Source organism: Stenella coeruleoalba (assembly GCF_951394435.1).
Source record: "Stenella coeruleoalba genome assembly, chromosome: 19".
NCBI lineage: Eukaryota > Metazoa > Chordata > Mammalia > Artiodactyla > Delphinidae > Stenella > Stenella coeruleoalba.
In genome coordinates this window covers 2,256,669-2,280,650 of record NC_137165.1, presented here as the reverse complement: position 1 = coordinate 2,280,650, position 23,982 = coordinate 2,256,669, and the positions used below count along the sequence as shown (strand labels likewise).

Sequence of the window (23,982 nt, the reverse complement as noted above, 5' to 3'; positions counted from 1 at the left end):
CCCAGATAAACAAGAGCTGAGAAAATGTGTCACTAGTAGGCCTGCACTATAAGAAATGCAAAGGGGAGTCTTTTAGGTTGAAATGAAGGGGCCTTAGGCAATAATACAAAGCAACGTGAAGAAATGAGAATCACTGATAAAAGTAACTACATTGTCAAATATAAAAGCCAATATTATTATTACATTTGTCTCTCCCTATAAATATAAAATTATAATTATAGGGAATTCCCTGTCAGTCCAGTGGTTAGGACTCTGTGCTTCCTCTCCCAGGGGCCCTGGTTTGATCCCTGGTCAGGGAACTAAAATCCCACAAGCCACACGGTGGAGCCCCAAAAAAGGTTATAATTATAAACATAATAGGCACACAATATATAAAGATTTAATTTGTGACAATAACATAAAGGAGGGACTCAGATCTATTTAGGAGCAGAGTTTTTATATATAGCCACATGTTGGACACACTGCAGGTTCAGTTCCTGACCACCACGATAAAGTAGGTTTCTTAACAAGTGAGTCTCACATGAATTTTTTGGTTTCCCAGTACATATAAAAGTTATGTTTACACTACTGTAGTCTAATTAAGTATGCTACAGCATTATGTCTAAATAAGCTATGTACACCTTAATTTAAAAATACTTTATTGCTAAAAAATGCCAGAACAATTACAATAGTACTATCAAAGATCACTGGTCAGAGATCACCATAACAAATATAATAATTATAAAAAAGTTTGAAATATTGCAAGAATTACTAAAATGTGACGCAGAGACGCCAAGCGAGCAAATGCTGTTGGAACAATGGCGCCAGTAGGCTTGCTTGATGCAGGGTTGACACAAACCTTCAATTTGTAAAAAACCACAGTATCTGCAAAGCACAGTAAAATGAGATAAAAACTAAATTGGGGGCTTCCCTGGTGTCACAGTGGTTAAGAATCCGCCTGCCAATGCAGGGCACACGGGTTCGAGCCCTGGTCCGGGAAGATCCCACATGCTGCAGAGCAACTAAGCCCTTGCGCCACAACTACTGAGCCTGTGCTCTAGAGCCCGTGAGCCACAACTACTGAGCCTGTGTGCCACAAGTACTGAAGCTCATGTGCCTAGAGCCCATGCTCCACGACAAAAGAAGTCACCACAAAGAGAAGTCCGCACACTACAAGGAAGAGTAGTCCCCGCTCACCGCAACTAGAGAAAGCCCACGCGCAGCAATGACCCAATGCAGCCAAAAGTAAAATTAATTAATTTTAAAAAACTAAGTTGGTATTAATTCATTAATTATTAATTAATTCATTTAATTAATTAAATGTTATAAATTTAATGTGCTAATTGTAAGCCCCAGTGTAGCCACTAAGAAAAAACTAAAAAATCTACAGAAAAAGAAAATGAAGAGAGAATCAAACAGTATATGAAGAAAAAATTCATTCAACACAAAAGAAGGCAGTAATGGATGAACTGAGGGACAAGAAAGACACACGGCATTTGGGAAACAAATAGTAAAATAACAGAAGTCCTTTATTATCAGTAATTAGTTTACATGTAAATGGATTAAACTCTCCAATTAAAAGGCAGCGATCGGCAGAATTGATAAAGAAACATGATCCAACTATATGCAGCCTAGAGGAGACTCTAGGTACAAAGACAAATAGGTTGAAAGTGAAAGGATGGAAGAAGATATTCCGTGCAAATTGCAACCAAAAGAGAACTGGAGTGGCTACACTAGCATCAGACAAAATAGACTTTAGGTCACACTGGTACAGGAGTCACTGAGGACACTATATGTTGATAAAGGTCAATCCATCAGGGGGTAAAACAACTGTAAACAGATACTCACCCAGCAACAGAGCCTGATCAAAATTAGCATCACTGGAGAAAGAAATAAACGGTTCTACTATAATACTTGGGGACTGCAGTACCCAACTTTCTATAATGGATGGGACAGCTAAACAGAAGGTCAGTAAGGAAATAGAAGATTTGAACAACACTCTAAAGCTGACAGACACAGCAGTCCTTCACCCAACAATGGCAGAGTATACACTCTTCTCAAGTTCACATAGAATATTCTCCTGGATAGACCATAAGTTAGGCCTTAAAACAATTATTTTTTTATTTTTATTTTATTTATTTATCTTTGGCTATGTTGGATCTTCGTTGCTGTGCGTGGGCTTTCTCTAGTTGTGGCGAGTGGAGGCTACTCTTCGTTGCGGTGCACAGGCTTCCCATCGCAGTGGCTTCTCTTGTTGTGGAGCACAGGCTCTAGGTGCTCAGGCTTCAGTAGTTGTGGTGCACAGGCTTAGTTGCTCCGCGGCCTGTGGGATCTTCCTGGACCAGGGCTCGAACCCATGGCAGGCAGATTCTTAACCACTGTGTCACCAGGGAAGCCCCAAACAATTCTTAGTTAAATAGACTGAAATCATACAAAGTATCTTCCCTGACAACAATGAAATGAACCTAGAAATCAGTAACAGAAGGAAAACTTGAAAATTCAAAAATATGTGGAAATTAAACAACACAGCCTTAAACAACCAATGGTCCAAAGAAGTAGACACAAGGGAAATTAGAAAATAGTTTGAGACAAATTAAACAACACACCAGGACTTACGGCATGAAAGCCATGAAAGCAGTTCTCAGAGAGATCTTTATAGCTGTAAATATCTTTATTAAAAAGACGAAATATCTTAAATCAACAGCTTAACTTTACACCTCAAGGAACTAAAAAGGAAAAGCAAACTAAATTCAAAGCCAACAGAAGGAAGGAAATAATAAAGGCTAGAGCCAAGATAGACAAATAGAGAACAGAAAAACTAGAATCAAGAAAACCAAAAGTTGTTTCTTTGAAAAGATAAGAAAATTGGCAAACCTTTATCTAGACTGAATATGAAAAAAAAGAGAAAATACACAAATTAATAAAATCAGATATGAAAGTAGGGACATTGCTATTGACCTTATAGAAATAAAAAGGATTGTAAAAGAATACTATGAATAATTATACACCAACAAATTAGATAGCCTAGGTAAAATGGAAGAATTCCTAGAACAGATCAACTACCAAAACTAACTCAAGAAGAAATAGAAAATCTGAAAGGACTTACAACAATTAAAGAGGTTGAATCAGTAATAAAACAAACCTACCATTAAAAAAAAGAAAAAAAAAAAGGACCAGATTGTTTCGCTGGTGAATTCTGCCGAACATTTAAAGAAGAATTAACAGCAGTCGTTCTCAAAGTCTTTGAAAAGGATGGAAGAGGATGGCATCCTTCCTAACTAATTCTATGAAGTCAGCATATTACCGTGATATCAAAACGAGACAAAGACATCACAAGAAAACTAGAGACCAATATCCTTACGAATATTGATGCAAAAGTCCTCGACAGAATACTAGCCAACTAACTCCAGTAGCATGTTGAAAGCATATACGCCATTTACCAAGTGAGATTTATCTCAGAAATGCAGCATACAAAAATTAATTGATATAATATATCACATTAGGGACTTCCCTGGTGGTCCAGAGGCTAAGACTCCACGCTTCCATTGCAGGGGGTGTGGGTTCGATCTCTGGTCGGGGAACTGAGATCCCACATGCTATACAGTGCGGCCAAAAAAAATTAAAATTTTTTTAAAAAAATCAAAAAAGAGGGGCTTCCCTGGTGGTGCAGTGGTTGAGAGTCCGCCTGCCGATGCAGGGGACACGGGTTCGTGCCCCGGTCCAGGAAGATCCCACATGCTGCGGAGCGGCTGGGCCCGTGAGCCAAGGCCGCTGAGCCTGCTCGGCCGGAGCCTGTGCTCCGCAACGGGAGAGGCCACGGCAGTGAGAGGCCCGCGTACCGCAAAAAAAAAAAACAAAAACCAACAACTTGGAAGGCTCAGGAAGTGCCTGGAAAGCCAACCTTGAAATGACCTTTCCAAGGTTGTTGGCTTGCAGATTAAGAAGCACTAAGTAAAGGGAGGGGCTCTCAGGGTCTCTGGGATAAAGAAAAAAATACACACACACACACACACACACACACCCCCCTGCATTAATAGAACGAAGAGGAAAAAAACCATACAATCATCTTCACTGATGCAGAAAATGCACTTGACAAAATTCAACACCTTTTTATGATAAAACACTCAAAAAACGAGGAGTAGAAGGGAACTTGCGATATGTCTCACACCCTCAGGGAGTCTCCTCTTTGCTCTTCTATAAAACTAGTGTTCACAGACACCCACGTAAGCTCTGGGGGGTGTGGATGTGCATTTTGCCTGTTCCGCCCCAGGGACACCAGACCTCAAACATTTGTCCATTTTAAAAATACGTTTTTAGTAACGAATGACCAAAATAATAATTGCTAACATTTATTTTTGCTTTGTAGTAAGCATTTTGCTAAACAGCTTTTCATGATCATCTCATGTATAGTCCCTATAATTCTATGAGGTAGGGAATATATTGTCCACATTTTACAGTCGAGCAAATGGAGAAAAGTAAGGAACTCGTTTAAAGACACAGAGTTAAGATGGGGTCAGTATTTTGAATGTTACTCTGAGTGCAAGTACCTAGTTCTGGATAAATCTTACTGTTTACTGACTGACTGTACTGAGATAAAGAAAATTGGGTGAAAAGAAGCTAACATTTCAGGTAATTTACATAGGCTATGAAGTTTAGCATATTGACATTTATAATTCTGGAACACTTGCTAAGACTCATGGAGACAGCAAAATTTTCAGTGATTTTTCGAAAATCCATTTCTGGCTCTGCCAATCAGCAGCCACCCGTTTGCTGAGAGCACGCTTCTGCCCGAGCGGCAGAATTCAGTGTTTTCCTTGCGGCTTGACCTTAGAAATGTACTGTGTCAGTCAGGGTTCAGCCAGGGAGCAGAAGCGGTAGCAGGTGTGTGCGGACCGCGTCAGATCCATTTACCCCAGGGGCCGCTGGAGCCACAGGCCTACGGGGCAGCTGTCAGGGAGGAGGTGGAAGGCGAGCTGGGAGGGATGGGAGCGCCTCCTGGCTTCTGCTGCCTTTGACCTTGGGGACAGGGAACTGAGCACACAGTCCTGGCTCCAGAGTCAGGGGCCCCGGGGGAGGAACCGAGGAAAGGTAGGGCAGCTGCTTCTCCTGCCGAGGGGAGACCAGCATCAATACACGTGTCTTCCCGGGCGTTTTGCCTGCTTCCTGCCAGGCCTTATTAATAGGTATTTAGATTTTCCGTAGGTGTGTTTGTTTTTGCTATTTTGAATGTGATCTTTAACCAAGTTCTCATTGGTAATTGATGACATATAGGAAAGCTATTGGTTTGAAAGTTGATCTTGTCTCTTACAGGTTTTCTGAAGCCTCTGATTTGCTCCAGTAATTTCTCAGCTTCTCTGTATTTTCTGGGTAGGTGATCTTGTCAGGCGTAAATCGTGGGGCTCTCGTCTGTCTCCTTCAGCGTGTGCACCTCACACGTCCTACCTGTGTGACTGCACCGGGCAGGCTGCAGAGCCCGAGTGCTGGCAGCTCCTGCCAATTTCCAGTCCCCTGAGCTCTGCTCCGCTCCATTCCCAGGTGCCGGCACGTAGCCCGCCAGCTCCTCGGGTGGAGTGTGTGCTCTGTTGAGAAAGTTGTGGCAGCTGCCAGCAACTCCGTATCCTGAGGAAGGAGAGGGGCCTGGTCGCGCCAGCTCCTCCGGATGGAACGTACATCCCTTATCCTGAGGGTGGACCAGAGACCTCTGCTGTTTGCATTTCACCTGGCTTGGTGATCCTCTGGCGTTTGGTTGGAAACTGCTGTTTATAGTAACCTTCTACTTATAATCTGGGCTCTGGCTTCTCCTACTTTAGTTTGCTGTCAATCTGACTCCATCAGCTAGCTTTTCATCAGCTAGGAATTCCTCAAAATGTCTAGTCCACTAATGGTATTTGAAGCAAGAGGAAGAGTGATATAGGTGTTTAGTCTGCACTTTGATCTAATTTTTAAACCTACCTTTAAATTGTTAACGCTTCTTCTTCATTTTAGTTGTGTTTGTTTGTTTTAAATATTTATTTAGGCTGCGCCGGCTCTTAGTTGTGTCGTGCGGGATCTTTAGTTGCGGCACACATGTGGGATCTAGTTCCCTAATCAGGGATCGAACCCAGGCCCCCTGCATTGGGAGCACAGAGTCTTAGCCATTGGACCGTCAAGGGAGCCCGTTTTTTGAAAACAGCATATAATTACTGCTTCTTGAACCATATCTGAGACATAAGAGGAGGCGAAATCTCCCGCCCTTTTCCACTTCTGTCTCCTCACCCAAAGGAACAGTCATTCATCTGAAGCAGGTTGGATTCCAGGACCCTGGTGAAGCCATATTTATTAGTGGATAAGCCCCTGTATACGGACATTTCCCTCACATAAAGAGCTTCTAAAAATCAAGAAAAAAATGACCAACAGCCTAATGGAAAAAAATGGGCAAAGCATGTGGAAAATATGTAGAATGTTTATGAATCAGTCCTACGACCCATTACTTCCTTCCCTTTCCTGGACCAACCCACCTCACACTTTCTTTTTTCTTCTTGGTTTTGTCACCTATAAATGTTTCCATAAACAACCTATTTTGTATTTTGGTTTTTCATGTTCATTCCTCTTTTCTGAACGGAGCCATTCTTACATATGCCTTCGTTCCTTGTTTCTTTAACTTAGGTTTACGTTTGTGAAATTCACCCACATCAGTGCATGGATCTGTAATTCATTCATGTTCCCTTTTGTGTAGGATCCCATTGAATGCAGACACCACACTTATCTATTCTACCTTAGACAAGCTTTTGCGTGGTTTCTATTTGGGGCTATTACAATGCTGCAGTGAATATTCCTCTACAGGTACCAACACACACATGTGAACAGTTTTCTCTAGAGCACACCTAGTAATGGAATTAATCATAGGCTTTATTTATTTATCTTCAATTTTACTAGATAATACAAACTGTCTTCCAAAGTGATTGTACATGGGACTTCCCTGGTGGTCCAGTGGTTAAGACTCCACGCTTCTAATGCAGGGGGCGCAGGTTCGGTCCCTGATGGGAGAACTAGGATGTCACATGCCACGTGGCGTGGCAAAAAAAAAATTTTTTAATTTTTTCTGTAATTGATTTTAATTATTTATTTTTGGCTGCGTTGGGTCTTTGTTGCTGTGCGCCGTCTCTCTCTAGTTGTGGCGAGCGGGGGCTACTCTTCATCGCGGTGCGCAGGCTTCTTATGGCGGTGGCTCCTCTTATTGCGGAGCACGGGCTCTAGGTGTGCGGGCTCAGTAGTTGTGTCTCATGGGCTCTAGAGCGCAGGCTCAGTAGCTGTGGCGCACGGGCTTAGTTGCTCCGAGGCACGTGGGATCTTCCCGGACCAGGGCTTGAACCTGTGTCCCCTGCATTGGCAGGTGGATTCTTAACCACTGTGCCACCAGGGAAGCCCTAAAAAAATTTTTTTTAATTTTTTTAAAAACCAGAGTGGTTCTACAAGTACTTCACATCCTTGATGACACTTGATATGGCCTTTGTTTTGAGTAGTTTACAATGTCGTGTTAGTTTCAGACGTACAGCCAAGTGTTTCAGTTTTATATATATATATATATATATATATATATATGTACATTATAACTGATAATTTTCATTATAGGTCATTACAATATATTGAGTAGTTTCCTGTGCTATACAGTAGGTCCTTGTTGATTTATCTACTTTATATATAGTGTGTATCTGTTAATCCCAAATTTGCAATTATCCCTGCCCCCTTTTCCCCTTTGGTAACCGTTTGTTTTCTGTGAGTCTATTTGTTCTGTAAATAAGTTCATTTGTATCATTTTTTTTCGATTCCACATGAGTGATGTCACATGGTATTTGTTTTTCTCTTTCTAACTTCACTTAGTATGATAACCTCTAGGTCCATCCATGTTGCTGCAAATGGCATTATTCCCTTCTTTTTTATGGCTAATACTCCATTGTATATATGTACCACATCCTCTTTATCCATTCATCTGTCGATGGACATTTAGGTTGCTTCCGTGTCTTGGCTATTGTGAATAGTGCCATTATGAACATTGGGGTGCATGTGTCTTTTCAAATTAGAGTTTTTGTTTTTTCCGGATATATGCCCAGGAGTGGGATTGCTGGGTCATACGGAACTCTTGATATTGCTTTAATTTTTAATGTTTGGGAATCTGGTGGCTGCCTAATTGTTTGCTTGTCCTGATTGTAAAAGTAATGCATAATTTTTTTTCCAGTAAATACAGAGAAGTATAGAGAAGTAAAAACTATCTGTAATACCATCGCTCAGAAGTATCCTCTGTAATGTGCTGTATACTTTCAGACTTTTTTCTTATATGTACTCACGGTTTGGTTCCCAAACTCTGGGCCAAGGTGCTATGGGGATAGCAGTGAATCCACAGGCACATTTCAGAGTATTTTAAAATTTCAAGGGAAACAGAATGAGGCTTAATGCCTGTTATACACCACGCAAGCTATCACCTGAAGGCATTTCACAGCTCTAACATTAGAACGCATGTATTTTTTTAATGATGTCGTCATATCTTTGCAAAACTTATCTCAGCAGTTGCTGTGATAAAAAGTTGTGTGAAAGAGTGTGAAAAACGCAGTGAGGGTGGCAGCGTCCAACCTGACCTCAGGGCCTGAGCAGTTGTTCAGTGCCCAGCAGGTGCAGGCGTCCACTTAAGAATGAGACAAAAAAGACTATTATTTTTTTCCATTTATGTGTATTATTTTTAAAATAGCTACTAAGTTGTTAGGCTATGAGTAACTATCAACTTAACTAATTAATGAATACGTATGTCTTTTGGCCACAGGGTGCCGTGAAAAACACACTGCTAAGGCACTAACGGTGCCACTGACCAGGGAAGTTTGGGAACCTCTCTGTCACACACTTTCAAAAAAACGAATCTGAGATCACACTGTGACAGTCTGGCTTTCAGAATGTCCAGGGACCTTCTCCAAGCTGTGGGCCCCTGCTGGGGGTCAGCGGAGGTGGAGGTGTCTGGTGGGGTCCTTGTCTCCGCTGCCCTGAAAAGTTCTTGAATATTTCATGGCCTTAGTGCGTGAAGGGCCCACTTCTTTGTAAAGAAATAACTTACTGTTGTTTTGTAAAAATGACATTAGTCATCAGTTTTAAAAATTTAAGTAATACGGAATTATACAAAGCAAAGAGGAAAAAAGTAATTCCAGATTCCTCCTCTCAGAGATAACACTACTTGTGACATTTGGTGGATGTCACTCCAGATATCTCATACGTACATACACGTGAGGATAGAAAGTAAATAAGCTGATAGCAATGGGATTATCTGTAGTACTATCTTTAAATGCAATTAAATTTACTCTTAAATTCAATGAAAGACTAAAGTGAAACTGAACTGCTGAATTTCAAGTGAGGTTTCATAATGAGACAGTATTTAATTTAAATATCTTAGTGTAAAAAAGAGTTATTTAAAAAAAGAAGTTGAAGGGGTTTCCCTGGTGGCGCAGTGGTTGAGAGTCCGCCTGCTGGTGCAGGGGACACGGGTTCGTGCCCCGGTCCGGGAGGATCCCACATGCCGCGGAGCGGCTGGGCCTGTGCTCCGCAGCGGGAGAGGCCGCAGCAGTGAGAGCCCAGCGTACCGGGGCGGGGGGGGGGGAAGAAGTTAAAGCTTGTTTAGACCCCACCTTTCAACCTTCCATAGGATTTACTGATATGAAAACATAATTTATGCTTTCTCCCACCTCTGCATTCCCTGCCTCCTGATTTTTTAAAAAACATTATCTTTACATTTACCTTCTGTTCTGTGCTCACAACTCACATTGTTCTTGAGCCTTACTTCCTTATTTCCATATTGCCGGTCCTTCTACCAGAGTCCAATTCCTGAATTACTTTGATTGCAAGCAGTTTTTTTTTTTTAATAGCCAGGGGTGCTGTATCTGCTGAGGTGTTACATGCTTGAGGATATTTATGTGTTTGTTGGCTTTATTGAGCATCTGAGGGACAGTTGGTCCTGGGTCACATTTTTCTTGCTTCAGAACTTTATAGACATTGCTGTAGTGTCCGCCAGAAATTAATGCAGCTATGCAGAAGAAATTGCGAAGCCACCTGATTTTTTTTCCTGCTTTGTAGGTGATTCGCTCTTTCTTTCTAAAGATCTAGACATTACTTGTCATCCGAGAACAGAACTGTCATCAGGCTCTTAGTATTGATTTTTGTTCGTTTTTTAGGCACAGAGTACCCATTAAAGTGTCAGACTTCATGCTATTACTTGTTTGAATACTTCTTCTGTTCCTTTTTCCAAGAACAGCAGTACATATCGATATATTAGCATTAATTTTTCTGCCTTTCATCCTTTCTATTGTACTACTATGTAGCATAAAAGTTGTCATTTTCATGTAGATTTCATTGGCATTAAGTACATTCACTGTTGTTCAGTTGTCACCACTGTCCATTTCCAGATCCTTTTCATCATCCCAAACAGAAACCCTGTACCCATTAAATAATAACTCCCCATTTCCCCCCCTACAATTTTTGTCCTCTTGTATCTGGCTTATTTCACTTAGCATAATGTTCTCAAGATTCATCCCTGTGGTAGCATGTGTCAGAATTTCATTCTTTTTATAGCTCAGTAATATTCCTTTGTATACATATAAATCCATACATTTGTGATGGACACTTGGGTTGTTTCCATCACCTATCATGAGTAATGCTGTGACGAACACTGGTGTACAAGCATCTGTTTGAGTCCCTGCTTTTAATTCCTTTGGGTATAACCTAGTAGTGGAATTGCTGGATAGTACAGTATTTCTACGTTTAAGTTTTTGAGGAAGCGCCAAACTATTTTTCACAGTAGCTTGCACCACTTTACATTCTCACCAGCAATGCACAAGGGCTCCAGCTTTCTCCACACCCTTACCAACACTTACTTAAATTTTTTTACTGTGTGATTACAGGCATCATAATAGGTGTGAAGTGCTATCATTGTGGTTTTAATGTGCATTTTCTAAATGGCTAATGATGTGCAGCATCTATTCTTGTGCTTATTGGCTATTTGTGGCTGGCCTGGGGACCCCACTCGCGGCTGGCATCTGAAGGGCAGTCTTTTTGGAGATGCGGTTCTTTAACTTGTGGGACCTGATGTCGACTCCAGTTAGTTAGTGGCAGACTTGACCTAAGTTGTAAACGCCCAGTTGGTGTCAGATCAGTCCTTCCTTCAACTTCCCCGGCTTTCTTCTGCCTGCCCCAATCTGCCGCAGAACCCCTGCAGTGACATTTTCACTTCGGGTTTCGTGTTATTCAGCTCCAGGATTTCTGTTTGGTTCCTGTACTTTCTCTCGGTGTTGAGATCGTGCTCCTAGTTCCTTTACTTCTTTGTCTCCGTCTGGGCGTATTCATTCGGGGATAGTGTCTATTAACCTTTTCTTCCTGGTAAGTGGCCATACATTCTTGATTCTTTGCGTGCACAGTAATTTTGTATTGAAAACTGGGCATTTTGAATATTATAATTTCATTAAACAGTTTTTGGCTGTCTTGAATAATGCTGCTAGGAACATTCATGTAGAAGTTTCTGTGTGGACATGTTTTCAGTTCTTTGGGTATGTCCCCAGGAGTACAGCTGCTGAGTCAGGTGGTAACCCTGTTTCACTTTTTCTGGAACCGTGAAATTGTGTGGCGGCACCACCTGACATTCCTCCCGGTAACGCATGAGGGTTGCAGATTCTCCGCATCTGCCAGTGCTTGCATCTGTGTTTACTACAGCCAGTTAGCGCCTGTGCAGTGGTATCTCCTTGGAGTTTTCCTTTGCATTTGTCTAATGGCTGAGATGTTAAGCATCTTTCCATGTGTGTATTGGCAATTTGTACATCATCTTTGGAGAAATGTCAGTGCAGATCGTGTGCCCATTTTAAAAACAGACTATTTTGTAGAGAAGTTTCAGGTTTAGGGTTTAATGCTAATAACGTGACTCATGGGGGGGGGCACCTCCGTAGCTTCAGGAGGGCGGCTGGTCATCAGAAAGACCACCTGAGCACCATCACCCCTGTGCTTGACCCTGTGCATCTCTTCCATGTGGCTCTTTCTAGTTGTATCCTTTATAACAAACAAGTAATCCTATGGGAAGTGTTTTCCTGAGTCCCTGGTAAGCTGTTCTAGCAAACTACTGAACAAGGAGAGGGTCACAAGAACCCCAGTTTATAGACTGTCAGTCAAAAGTATGGGTGGCAGTCTCATGGGACTGAGCCCTTAACCCATGGGGTCTGACACATGGTTAGTGTCACAGTTGAACGGAATCACTGCACATCCTGCTGGTGTTGGAAGATTTGGAGCATTGGTTGTTGGCGTGAAAAGCCCCCCCGTTTGGTGGCAGAAGAGAAATGACTCATGCTGCTCTTTTTTTTTGAGGACAGGGTGATGACTTCCAAGCTCCTTAACAAGTCACACTGGAAAGAGTCTTAATTTTTTTTCTGACAGTGTGGCAGTGGATTTTTAGATATGACAACAAAAATGAAAGCAACAGAAAAGATAGATAAATTGGGCTTCATCAAAATTAAAAACTCTTTGTTCATAGAGCAGACACTATTGAGAAAGTGAAAAGATGGGCTACAGAATTGGGGGTGGAAAATACTGCAAACCACCCATCTGATAAGGACCCAGCATCCAGAGTGTATTACAAACTCTTGCAACAAACAACTCAATGTAAACGTGGGCACATTTCTCCAAAAAAGATACACACATGGCCAGTAAACCTATGCAATGATGATGTCATTAGTAATGTGCATTAGAACTGCAAACTAAAATGACAGTGAGACACTTCACACCAAGATGGTATAATAATTTTAAAAAAAACAAAAATCACTAAATGTACTAAATGCTACTGAATTATACACTTTAAAAGGTTAATTTTATATGAATTTCACCTCAAAACTTTCCTGGGTGTTTTATCCCACAGCATCCTGTTCTGTAGCATGGTGACAATATTTGGTGCTCTCCCTGAACCTTGCAGCCGCTGTCTCCTCTGACTGGTCTGTACCAGCTCTGCCCACTTGCCTCCCCAGGGCAGGGCGGGGAGATGGCCCAGGGGAACCCTGCTCTCCAGGTCATCGAGTGGGCTTTGTGTTGGGGAAGCCCAATGTCAGTCATTCCTTTTAGGATTTCCTATTTGGGTTGGTCCAATTCCCTATAAAAGGCTCTAAAACTCTCCATCGAGAGGTACAGCCACACCTGCTGGCATCTGGGGGCTGAGCTGCAGGAGAGAATACAAAAGTTTAACGAAAATTTAAAAGGCAGTAAGCTACAAGTTATCATAAATAGTACGAGCTCGCATTTTAAAGTGTTTATTTTATAAAAGCTTACACGGGGGCTTCCCTGGTGGTGCAGTGGTTGAGAGTCCACCTGCCGATGCAGGGGATGTGGGTTCATGCCCCGGTCCGGGAGGATCCCACATGCCGCGGAGCGGCTGGGCCCGTGAGCCAAGGCCGCTGAGCCTGCGCATCCTGTGCTCCGCAACGGGAGAGGCCGCAACAGTGAGAGGCCCGCGTACCGCAAAAAAGAAAAAGCTTACGCGGCACTACATGGGACCGGACTAGACGGCACTTTGTACAAACTCACCAACAAGACTGAACACGTAACAGAGAAACAAAAAGACAACGTGACCAGCGGTTAATGTTAGAGGACCTGCTTTCCTGGAAGACAAAAGATATTGACAGCATAAAGAACACTTCAAGCCGGAAAAAACAAATTTACAGATTTAAAAACCATGATAGAGTTAACGGTTGGGAGAAAAGTTCACTTAAAATTATAACTCTTTTCTTAATCTTCAGTAAGCAGTAAGATCGTGCAAACACTCAGAATAACTAAGCACACATCACTAGTATCCTCTCCACACTTAGTTGAGAGCGAAACCACTGTCCCGGTGACCAGGGTCACTTCCCATGCTTCCTGTGTGGCATGTCGTTGTCGCTGCTAGTTTGTGGGCTGGGGTGATTCCGTTTCAGCCACGGTCAGTGAAAACTCTTATTAAAATTCCTGCTACCAGGACAGCAAAAGCTAAAACTACAGCCGCCCCGCGATACAAAATCAGCTGGGCCCCCGTCAAGACCTCCCCGATGGTGGCCACCCCACACGAGCTGTTCTCCACCAGCTGCGTGGTCTGGCTCTCAGGTCGGATGACGTCAGGTAGGATCACCCCATCGGCTACGTCTTTGTCTAGGATGGACAGATCTGTTTGCAGAGAACAGTGAGATATTTCCTTACGTGCTAGTCTGAGTAAAGGGCATTCCTGAAGGTGACATGAGCCTACGTTGTAAATGGTTTGTTATGTGTGGGGTTATTAAGCATGTTCCAGAGGGGAACACAGAGTTGGCCTCCCAGTTAGAGGCAGAGACGAGCTGCACTGCGCGAGGGAGCAGAAGCTCATGCACCGAGTTCCGGGCGTGAGAACCGGGAGTCAGGACCCTGGAGAACGGGCCCCATAAATTACCTGTCGCGGTGGGCACGGCCTCCTTCGTCCCTCTCAGCCCGGCCCGAACCTGTGCCTAAACAAAGCATCACAGAGGTAAAGCAGGTGCAGTCAGGTGAGGCCAGTCACTGCTGTTAAACTGCGGTTAAGCTCCCTCGGAAACTACGCTACAGGTGACAGCATCGCTACAGGTGACAGCATCGTGCGCGGTCTTGCTTGGTCCCGAAAAAGCCAGCGACAGTAGAACGCCACACCGGAAACCATATTCTTCACCCCAATATCAGCTCACAAACATGGCATAAAAAGCCACTTGTTGCCATAGTTGCAAACTTCACATGTTTTCCGCACTGTGCCCTTTACTGCTCCTAAATCCCGATAAAAGGAACAAAGTCTAAAGATAAATGGTACAATCACCTAGGGGGGAGCTTAGGGTCCAACTTAACGTCCTGTACACTTCATTCCCTCCAGCGATCACACTGAAGGGAGGAAGGACACGATACGTCAGCATAAGGAAAGGCAGAAGGGCTGCGAATCCTCCAGGGTGGTCAAGACGCAGACTGTGGCGGTTTGCACGCCTCAGCCCCTCCTCGAGGCTTTGTCCAGGACACCTCCCCTCGCCGACCTCCCACCCATCTCCTCTCACACCCGGACACAGTCAGCGGGGCTCACACTTCAACACAGAGACGCCCAGAGGATCAGGATCCGCTCCTGAACCCGCAGGACAGGTTCTGCCCCAAGAACTTCCCTGATCACAGGCACTTAAGCAATTTGCATTTCTTAGGAAACCATGGACCAAAAGATCCTTTTGAAGACGCCTAAAACTAGACAACAGATCAGGAAACACTACTGCTTTTCTAAGACTACCACACCAAAACAGCAAAATAGTTTCTAAGCTAATTCTCTTTCTTTCTGGCTGAGCCCTGCTTGGTAGATACTAAATTAGCTCCACATTAAGAGGAAAACGTGCCGACACAGGCTTTCCTTTTGCCCCCAGCTCTCACGCTGGATGCATTTCACTAAACAAAGTGCATCATGCTGCCAATGGATTTCTTACCATTTTCACCATGAAAGATTCCTTACCTGCCCTGGGATCAACAGGGCCCCATCTCTAAGAGGACCTGCCCTCTGTTACCTGCTCTGCAGCTCTGTTCCAGTTTATCCTCCAGATGTACACCAAGTAGAAGAGGGTTTGAAAGAAGACACAGGCCGTCAATCCGGACCAGAGACCTGTGGGTGGGAAACAAGTATCCCGTTCAGATTTTCTGCAGTCCCCCTCCTGGCATCATTAACATTCTCCCGTAACTACTGTATCCACAGCGTAACCTGCAGCTTACGCTAAAATCTTAGATAATTATGGACCAGGATCAGACGCACGCTTACCACTGACCAGGTTTGATTCCAACTCTAGTGGGAACCCGCTGGAAGGCTTTAGATGGGTGTGTGCATGTACCTGTGAGACTGATGTTTCCAGAAGCCCACTTGGAGAACCATCTCTCCAATTGCTGTGTACAAGAGATGACTGAGAAACATTATAAACAATGCCTATCTCCTTGTGAGAAGAAACTATTTAAATCACTTAAATATCAGTGTGTAACAAAGTGGATATAAAATACCCATTCACATATGAATAACTGCACTACAAAGCCAGCTGTCTAGGCTTGAGTTGGAACCCAGTATAAACTGGGAATTAGTCTGCTAACCTGTTCACATGTGTGGGGCCCCACGATGGCAAGAGGTCACTGAGGCTGGGCCTCCCGTGGACTCCCGGCCATTTCACTGGAATAACCTCTCGAGTTGAGAAGCAGATGGATGGACAGTTTATACCCTTTGATGGACTGATTCCATTCCTAGGAACCCATCCTAAGGAGAGACTCAGGAATGTCGTTAATAATTCATATACCCGGGATGCTCTTCACAATGTCATTTAAAAGAGGAGCAACTTACAGCATCGCTAATTATTAGAGAATTGCTAATCAAAACTACAATGAGGTACCACCTCACACTGGTCAGAACGGCCATCATTAAAACGTCTACAAATAAATGCTGGCGAGGGTGTGGAGAAAAGGGAACCCTCCTACGCTGTTTGTGGGAATGTAAGTCGGTGCAGCTACTATGGAAAACAGTAAGGAGATTCCTCAAAAAACTAAAAATAGAGTTGCTACACGATCCAGCAATCCCACTCCTGGGCATATACCCAGACAAAACTATAATTCAAAAAGATACATGCACCCCAATGTTCACAGCAGCACTATTCACAACAGCAAGACATGGAAACCACCTAAATGTCCATCAGCAGAGGAACGGATAAAGAGGTGGTGCATATACACAATGGAATACTACTCAGCCATAAGAAAGAATGAAATAATGCCATTTGCAGCTACATGGATGGACCTAGAGATTATCATACTAAGTGAAGTCATTCAGAAAGAGAAAGACAAATACTATATGACATCACTTATATGTGGAATCTAAAATATGACACAAATGAACTCATCTACAAAATAGAAACAGACTCATAGACACAGAGAACAGACTTGTGGTTGCCAAGGGGGGGGGGGCGGGTGGGGGAGGGATGGATTGGAAGTTTGGGGTTAGTAGATGCAAAGTGTTACACACAGAATGGATAAACAACAAGGTCCTACTGTACAGCACAGGGACCTATATTCAATATCCTGGGATAAACCGTAATGGAAAAGAACATAAAAAAGAATGTATATATGCATGTAACTGAGTCACTTTGCTCTACAGCAGAAATTAACACAACACTGTAAATCAGCAATACTTCAATTAAAAGATAAAAGGGGGGCAATTTAAATGTCCACTATTAGGGAAGCATTAAATAAACGATACAAGGAAATACTAGAGAATTACTAAAAGCCATGTCTTTAACATGGGACCGGGGGAAATTACATATTCAGTATAACCGCACTCTGTGAATAACAAAAAATACTGGGAGAAAAATAATTTTAAAAGGCTGGAATAAAATACATTGAAATACCTCAGGGAAATATTTGAGGAGTGAACTAGAGGTAATTTTAATTTTCATCATTATATTTTTTATGTATTTTCACAAGATTTCCATGTTGTTAATGTATAATTAATAGTTTAAAAGGTTATTTAACAAATCTGAGCACCTGCTAAATAAGTCCAATAGCGAGAAGCACTTTTATGGACAAAAAGCGAGATCTGACGTGTTCTTATTCTAAAGAGCTCAGTGTCTAGTAGAGGAGAGGTTTTTAGGTTGTTTGCTTTTTTAAAGCAAAGCTGAATTGTGAAACCCCAGCAGCTCATCAGGCAGAGGCTCTGGCTCTTTGGTTAACGGTATTTCCCTGGTGTCGACGACGGTGCTTGGTAGGGATGAGACCGTAATAAATACTTGGCAGTTCTGTGTCCCAAACAGAGAAGGGCAAAATCCTGCTTGACACTGATCAAATACCCCACAGGCTCCCAGCCTGAACTGGTCATCAAAAGAGACATGACATTGAGGACAGTTACTCATTAAGCCATCACATGACAACATTTCCAAAAAGTCAGGATAAGAAACTAAGCACCTCTGTTTGTGTGGACACAGAAGGCTCTCACGACAGCTGCGGGATTAAAATTTCACAGAGCAATGGGGACAGATTCAAAATTGTTTACACGGTAAAAATGTACTAGTTGACACAGAACAGAAGGATCTACTTGAATACATACTACAGCACTGGGTCAGTCCTCGAATCAGACTATATTCTGCAGAAAACACAGCTCATCGTTACTAAGGAAATCCACAGAAATTGCAGATGTGGATATAGATGCAGAACACACAACTTACCCCAAAAGCACATGACAGATTGTTTTGCACAATTCTATACAGTTAGAGTCATAAAATGGATAGATTTCTGAAAATATGTATAACTTGCCAAAGCTGACCCCCCCCGCAAAAGATATAAAGTCTAAACAAACTGATTTCAGAGAAGAAATTGTGAAAGCTGTAACAGACTCCTCCAAAATGCCTGACATGACAGTTTCATATAATTTAACCAAACCTTTATAATAATAATATTCCTACACTATGTAAATTGTTCCAGGGAATACAAAAAGGGAACATTTTTAATTTTCCTTATGTAGTAAGTGTATATTAATACTGTTAATGTCATAACTTTACAAAGATTACACAAAGAAATGAAACTACTGACCAGTCTTATAACTACCATTGCAAAATTCTTAAATACAATATTAGTAGAATCCAGCAGCTCACTAAAAGAGTAGCACATAATAATCAGGATTGTTCAACATGAAGAAATCAAATAATATCACTTATCACCGTAAGAGATGTAAGGAGAAAATTTATAGGATCATCTCAACAGGCACTAAAAACTTAATTTTTAATTAAAAGTATTAATGGGATTGTTTCTTTATGCTAACAATTGTATTGCACTTCTGTATACTAACAACGAACTATCAGCAAGAGAAATTAAGGCAACAATCCCATTTACCATTGCACCAAAAAGAATAAAATACCTAGGAATAAACCTACAGGTAAAAGACCTGTACTCGGAAAACTATAAGACATTGATGAAAGAAACTGAAGACAACACAAACAGATGGAAAGATATACTGTGTTCTTGGATTGGAATAATTAATATTGTTAAATGACCATCTTACCCAACACAATCTATAGATTCAATGCAATCCCTGTCAAAATACCAATAGTATTTTCCCCGGAACTAGAACCAATAACTTTAAAATACGCATGGAAAAACACAAAAGAATAGCCAAAACAATCTTGAGAAAGAAGAACAGAGCTGGAGGAATCACATTCCCTGACTTCAAACTATACTAGAAAGCTACAGTAATCAAAACAGTACCGTACTAGCACAAAAACAGACACATAGATCAATGGAAGAGAACACAGAGCCCAGAAGTAAACCCACACACTGTCAATCTACGACAAAGAGGCAAGAATATACAACAGAGAAGAGACAGTCTCTTCAATAAATGGTGCTGGGAGAACTGGACAGCTACATGTAAAATGATGAAATTAGAACATTCTCTAACATCATATACAAAAATAAACTCAAAATGGATTAAAGACCTAAATGTAAGACCAGATATCATGAAACTCCTAGAGGAAAACACAGGCAGAACACTATTTGACATAAATCCTAGCAATTTTTTTTGATCCATCTCCTAAAACAAAGGAAATAAAAGCAAAAATAAACAAATGATGCCTGATAAAACGTAAAATCTTTTGCACAGCAAAGGAAAATCTTTTGCACATCAACAAAAAGTGAAGAAAACCTACTGAATGGGAGAAAGTGTTTGTAAATGATATATGATCAATACAGGGTTAGCATCCAATGTATATAAATAGCTCATACAACTCAACATCAAAAAAAAACCCAATTAAAAAATGGGCAGAACTGAATAGAAATTATTCCAAAGAGGACATGCAGGTGGCCAACAGGCACATGAAAATATTCTCAGTATCACTAATCATCAGTGAAATAGAAATCAAAACCACAACGAGATATCATCTCACACCTGTCAGAATGGCCATCATCAAAAAGAAGACAAATAACAAGTGTTGGCAAGGATGTGGAGAAAAGGGACCCTCGTGCACTGTTGGTGGGCATGTAAATCGGTGCAGCCACTATGGAGAACAGTATGGAGGTTCCTCAGAAAACTAAAAATAGAATTACCATATGATCCAGCAATCCCACTCCTGGGTATATATTCAAAAAAAACAAAAACATTATTTCGATAAGATACATGCACCCCAATGTTCATAGCAGCATTATTTACAATTGCCAAGATATGGAAGCACCTGTTTATCAACAGATGAATGGATAAAGAAGATTATGGTAGATAAGTATTCCACTGGAGATCAGCCATAAAAAATGGAATTTTTCCATCTGCAGCAACATGGATAGACTTGAAGGGCATTATGCTAAGTGAAATAAGTCAGAGAAAGACAAATACTGTATGATCTCACTTATATGTGGAATCTAAAAAAAATACAATGAACTAGTGAATATAACAAAAAAGAAGCAGACTCACAGATACAGAGAACAAACTAGTGTACCAGTGGGAGAGAGAAGCAGGGAGGGGCAAGATAGAGGTAGACGATTAAAAGGTACAAACTATTACGTATAAAATAAGCCACAAGGATGTACTGTACAACACAGGCAATATAGCAAATATTTTATAACAACTATAAATGGAGTATAACCTTTAAAAATTGTGAATCACTGTATTGTACACCTGTAACGTATAATATTATACATCAACTATATACCTCAGGTAAAAAATTTTAAATTAAGAAATAAAAATTTAGGACTTCCCTGGTGGCACAATGGTTAAAGAATCCACCTGCCAATGCAGGGGACACGAGTTCAAGCCCTGGTCCAGGAAGATCCCACATGCCACGGAGCAACTACGACCCACCAATCCCACTACTGGGCATATACCCTGAGAAGACCATAATTCAAACAAGAGTCATGTACCAAAATGTTCATTGCAGTTCTATTTACAATAGCCAGGACATGGAAGCAACCTAAGTGTCCATCAACAGATGAATGGATAAAGAAGATGTGGCACATATATACAATGGAATATTACTCAGCCATAAAAAGGAACGAAACTGAGTTGTTTGTAGTGAGGTGGATGGAACTAGAGACTGTCATACAGAGTGAAGTAAGTCAGAAAGAGAAAAACAAATACCGTATGCTAACACATATACATGTAATCTAAAAAAAAAGAAAATGGTCAGAACAACCTAGGGTCAAGACGGGAATAAAAATGCAGACCTACTAGAGAATGGACTTGAGGATACGGGGAGGGGGAAGGGTAAGCTGGGACAAAGTGAGAGAATGGCATGGACATATATACACTACCAAATGTAAAATAGGTAGCTAGTGGGAAGCAGCTGCATAGCACAGGAAGATCAGCTCAGTGCTTTGTGACCACCTAGAGGAGTGGGATAGAGAGGGTGGGAGGGAGGGAGACGCAAGAGGGAAGACATATGGGGACATTTGTATATGTATAACTGATTCACTTTGTTATAAAGCAGAAACTAACACACCATTGTAAAGCAATTATACTCTAATAAAGATGTTAAAAAATAAAAAATACTAGAGGAGAATATAGAAAAAACGTTAAAATCCTATTGTAGCAGTTCTTGCCAGAACAAGAAAAAGGCAAAAACACTAGAAAGGAAGGAGTAGAACTACTTCTATTTACATGACATGCAATTACATTTGACAAAACTCTCAACCATTTCTGTTGGGAACTTTCAGTAAAGCAGACTCCATGGATACTTCCTGAACGTGATTTAAGAAGACATGCACACGTTTGTTAACGTATGTGTGTTTACATTGTGTGTATTTATGTATGTCAGCCCCCAATCCAGCATGCTATTTAGTAGAGAAACATCAGAAGCACAATCTCTGAAGTCCTGAACAAGACAAGCATTTCCACTATTACCACAACAATTTATTATTCTACTAGAGGCTTTAGGCAGGAAAAAGACATCAGTGGTGTAACATCTGATAAGGAGAATATAAAGCTATTTGTACACGATATGATTGTATACCTGGAAAACCCGTGAGAATCAACTGAATACTATTCAAATAAGAGGAATTCAGAATTTTAACAAGCTACAAAATTAACAGTAATTAATTTTGTAGTAATTAACAGCCCTCAAATATACCAACCACCACCACTTAGATTACAGGATGGAAGGGAAGGCCTTGTCTACCATGGCCACAAAAGGATAAAATGGGGATAACCTTAACAAGAAATGAGCAGAAGCTTTACAAGGAAAATGATAAAAACTATGCTGAGCAGAGGCTAACATTTCCAAAATGTTCGTCCAGTATTTGAACATAAAAGCTGAGGGTGGGACTTCCCTGGTGGTCCAGGGATTAAGACTCCACGCTCTCAATGTAGGGGGCCCAGGTTCAATCCCTGGTCGGGGAACTAGATCCCACATGCCACAACTAAAGAGCTCGCCTGCCGCCAAGAAGACACAGTGCAACCAAATAAATATATATATATATATTTTTAAAAAGCTGAGGGTGTCAGAGGAGCACCCATTTTATAAGTACACAGATGGCCTCCAGGCCGTAGACCACCAGGCAGGTGGAATTCAGAGTTGGCTCCCGAGTCTTCTGGCAACAGTGCATTTATTCTGTGCAGACAGAGGTCTACTGGTCCTATCTTGAGATGAGACCCAGGAGGGAAGAATTTCCCTGAGGAAAAAACAAGGTGTCTGGACAACAGAATCTGCCTCAAATACGTCCCCTCACTGACCCCCAACAACAGGAAACCGGATGCTGAGTGGGACCCCTTAATTAGCGTAACAAAGAGCACCTGAGTGGGTGCAGAGTTTGCTGGATGACGAACGCTCAGATAAATGCACAGCCAGCACACGCTCTCAACTCTGCTCCCCTGCAAGTGTGACAAACCCCACTTTCTACAAGAAGAGAGATTACACAGTCGGAGCTGGTGAGACTTGGTAGCGTGACTGGGGCCAGGCTCTTGACCAGGGGACTGAACCAGGAAGGGGCCAGAAACCAGAGGCGATGGTGTGACCGACAAGGAACACCTGGGCAGCCAGGAGCGCAGGCTCCAAGTCAGGCCCCGAGATGACAGCTGAGAGCCCTGGGCCTTCCAGGGAGGAGAGTGGGGACAGGTCAGCAAGAGGAACCTCGGGCAAGGCCTACATCCCAAGAGTGTAATATGGAAAGGGTGCCAAAGGACAGAGAGGAATAAAACCCAAGAGCCTGGGGTGAGCTCACAACAAACGGGGATCCAGCCTGTTTATCTTTACATTCCTCAGATTCCAGCACCACCCAGGGCCAACACATACAGGTGCCCAGTGACTCTTCAGGATGAATGAGGGAATCATAACCCTCAGAGAGACATGCATCGCAGCAAAAGAAAGGCTCTGGGGGCATCTGGGTTCAAATCCTGTCTCGTCACCTACTGTCTGTGGGACACATTACTTCACCTGCTCAGACTTTAGTTTCTCCAAGTGTGAAACGGAGCCAACAGGAGATCGCATCTGATGTCATAAATTTGAGCAGCATAATTTACATAAACAGCGTATTTCTGCAAAAGCCCTTCATGAAAATTATCTTACATCCTGTAAACTGTAGCTTTACATTATTTTTTAATTAAAAATAAAACTGCTCTGTAATGATGTATATGGGAGTAGTGGATATATGTATATGTATAACTGATTCACTTTGCTGTACACCTGAAACCAACACAACATTGTAAATCAAATATACTCCAATAAAAATTTAAAAAAATAAATAATAAAAGTACTGCAGGAGAATATAGAAAAATGTTAAAACCCTATTGTAGAATAAGGCAAGAAAAAGAACTAAAAGGCATTACAACTGGAAAAGGAGTAAAACTATTTATATTTATATATGATGTGACCCTGTATATAGAAAATTCTAAAGAATTCATAACACACAAAAATACTAGTGCTAATCGATGAATTCTTATAAGATCAACTTATAAACTTATAAGACCAACACACAAAAAATCAGCTGTGTTTCAATACACCAGCAAAGAACAATCTGAAAAGGAAATTA

At 41.7% G+C, this 23,982-nt stretch overlaps 1 protein-coding gene and 1 pseudogene across 2 annotated transcripts in view; one reads left to right on the top strand and one right to left on the bottom strand.

The window, feature by feature from the left end:
* Positions 1 to 23,982, top strand: part of LOC307176937 (receptor-binding cancer antigen expressed on SiSo cells-like) — a 107,080-nt pseudogene that overhangs the window by 31,336 nt on the left and 51,762 nt on the right. The gene's annotated exons all lie outside the window — the stretch shown is intronic.
* The window catches only part of SLC47A1 (solute carrier family 47 member 1), a gene marked incomplete at its 5' end in the record, with an annotated part of 50,314 nt that continues 36,798 nt past the window's right edge, over positions 10,467 to 23,982 (bottom strand). Inside the window, 3 exons of the mRNA XM_079904488.1 lie at positions 10,467 to 14,157; positions 14,417 to 14,471; positions 15,528 to 15,622. Of these exons, the coding sequence (XP_079760614.1) occupies positions 13,928 to 14,157; positions 14,417 to 14,471; positions 15,528 to 15,622 (380 nt within the window). The 3' untranslated portion in view covers positions 10,467 to 13,927. The remainder of the gene's footprint in view (positions 14,158 to 14,416; positions 14,472 to 15,527; positions 15,623 to 23,982) is intronic.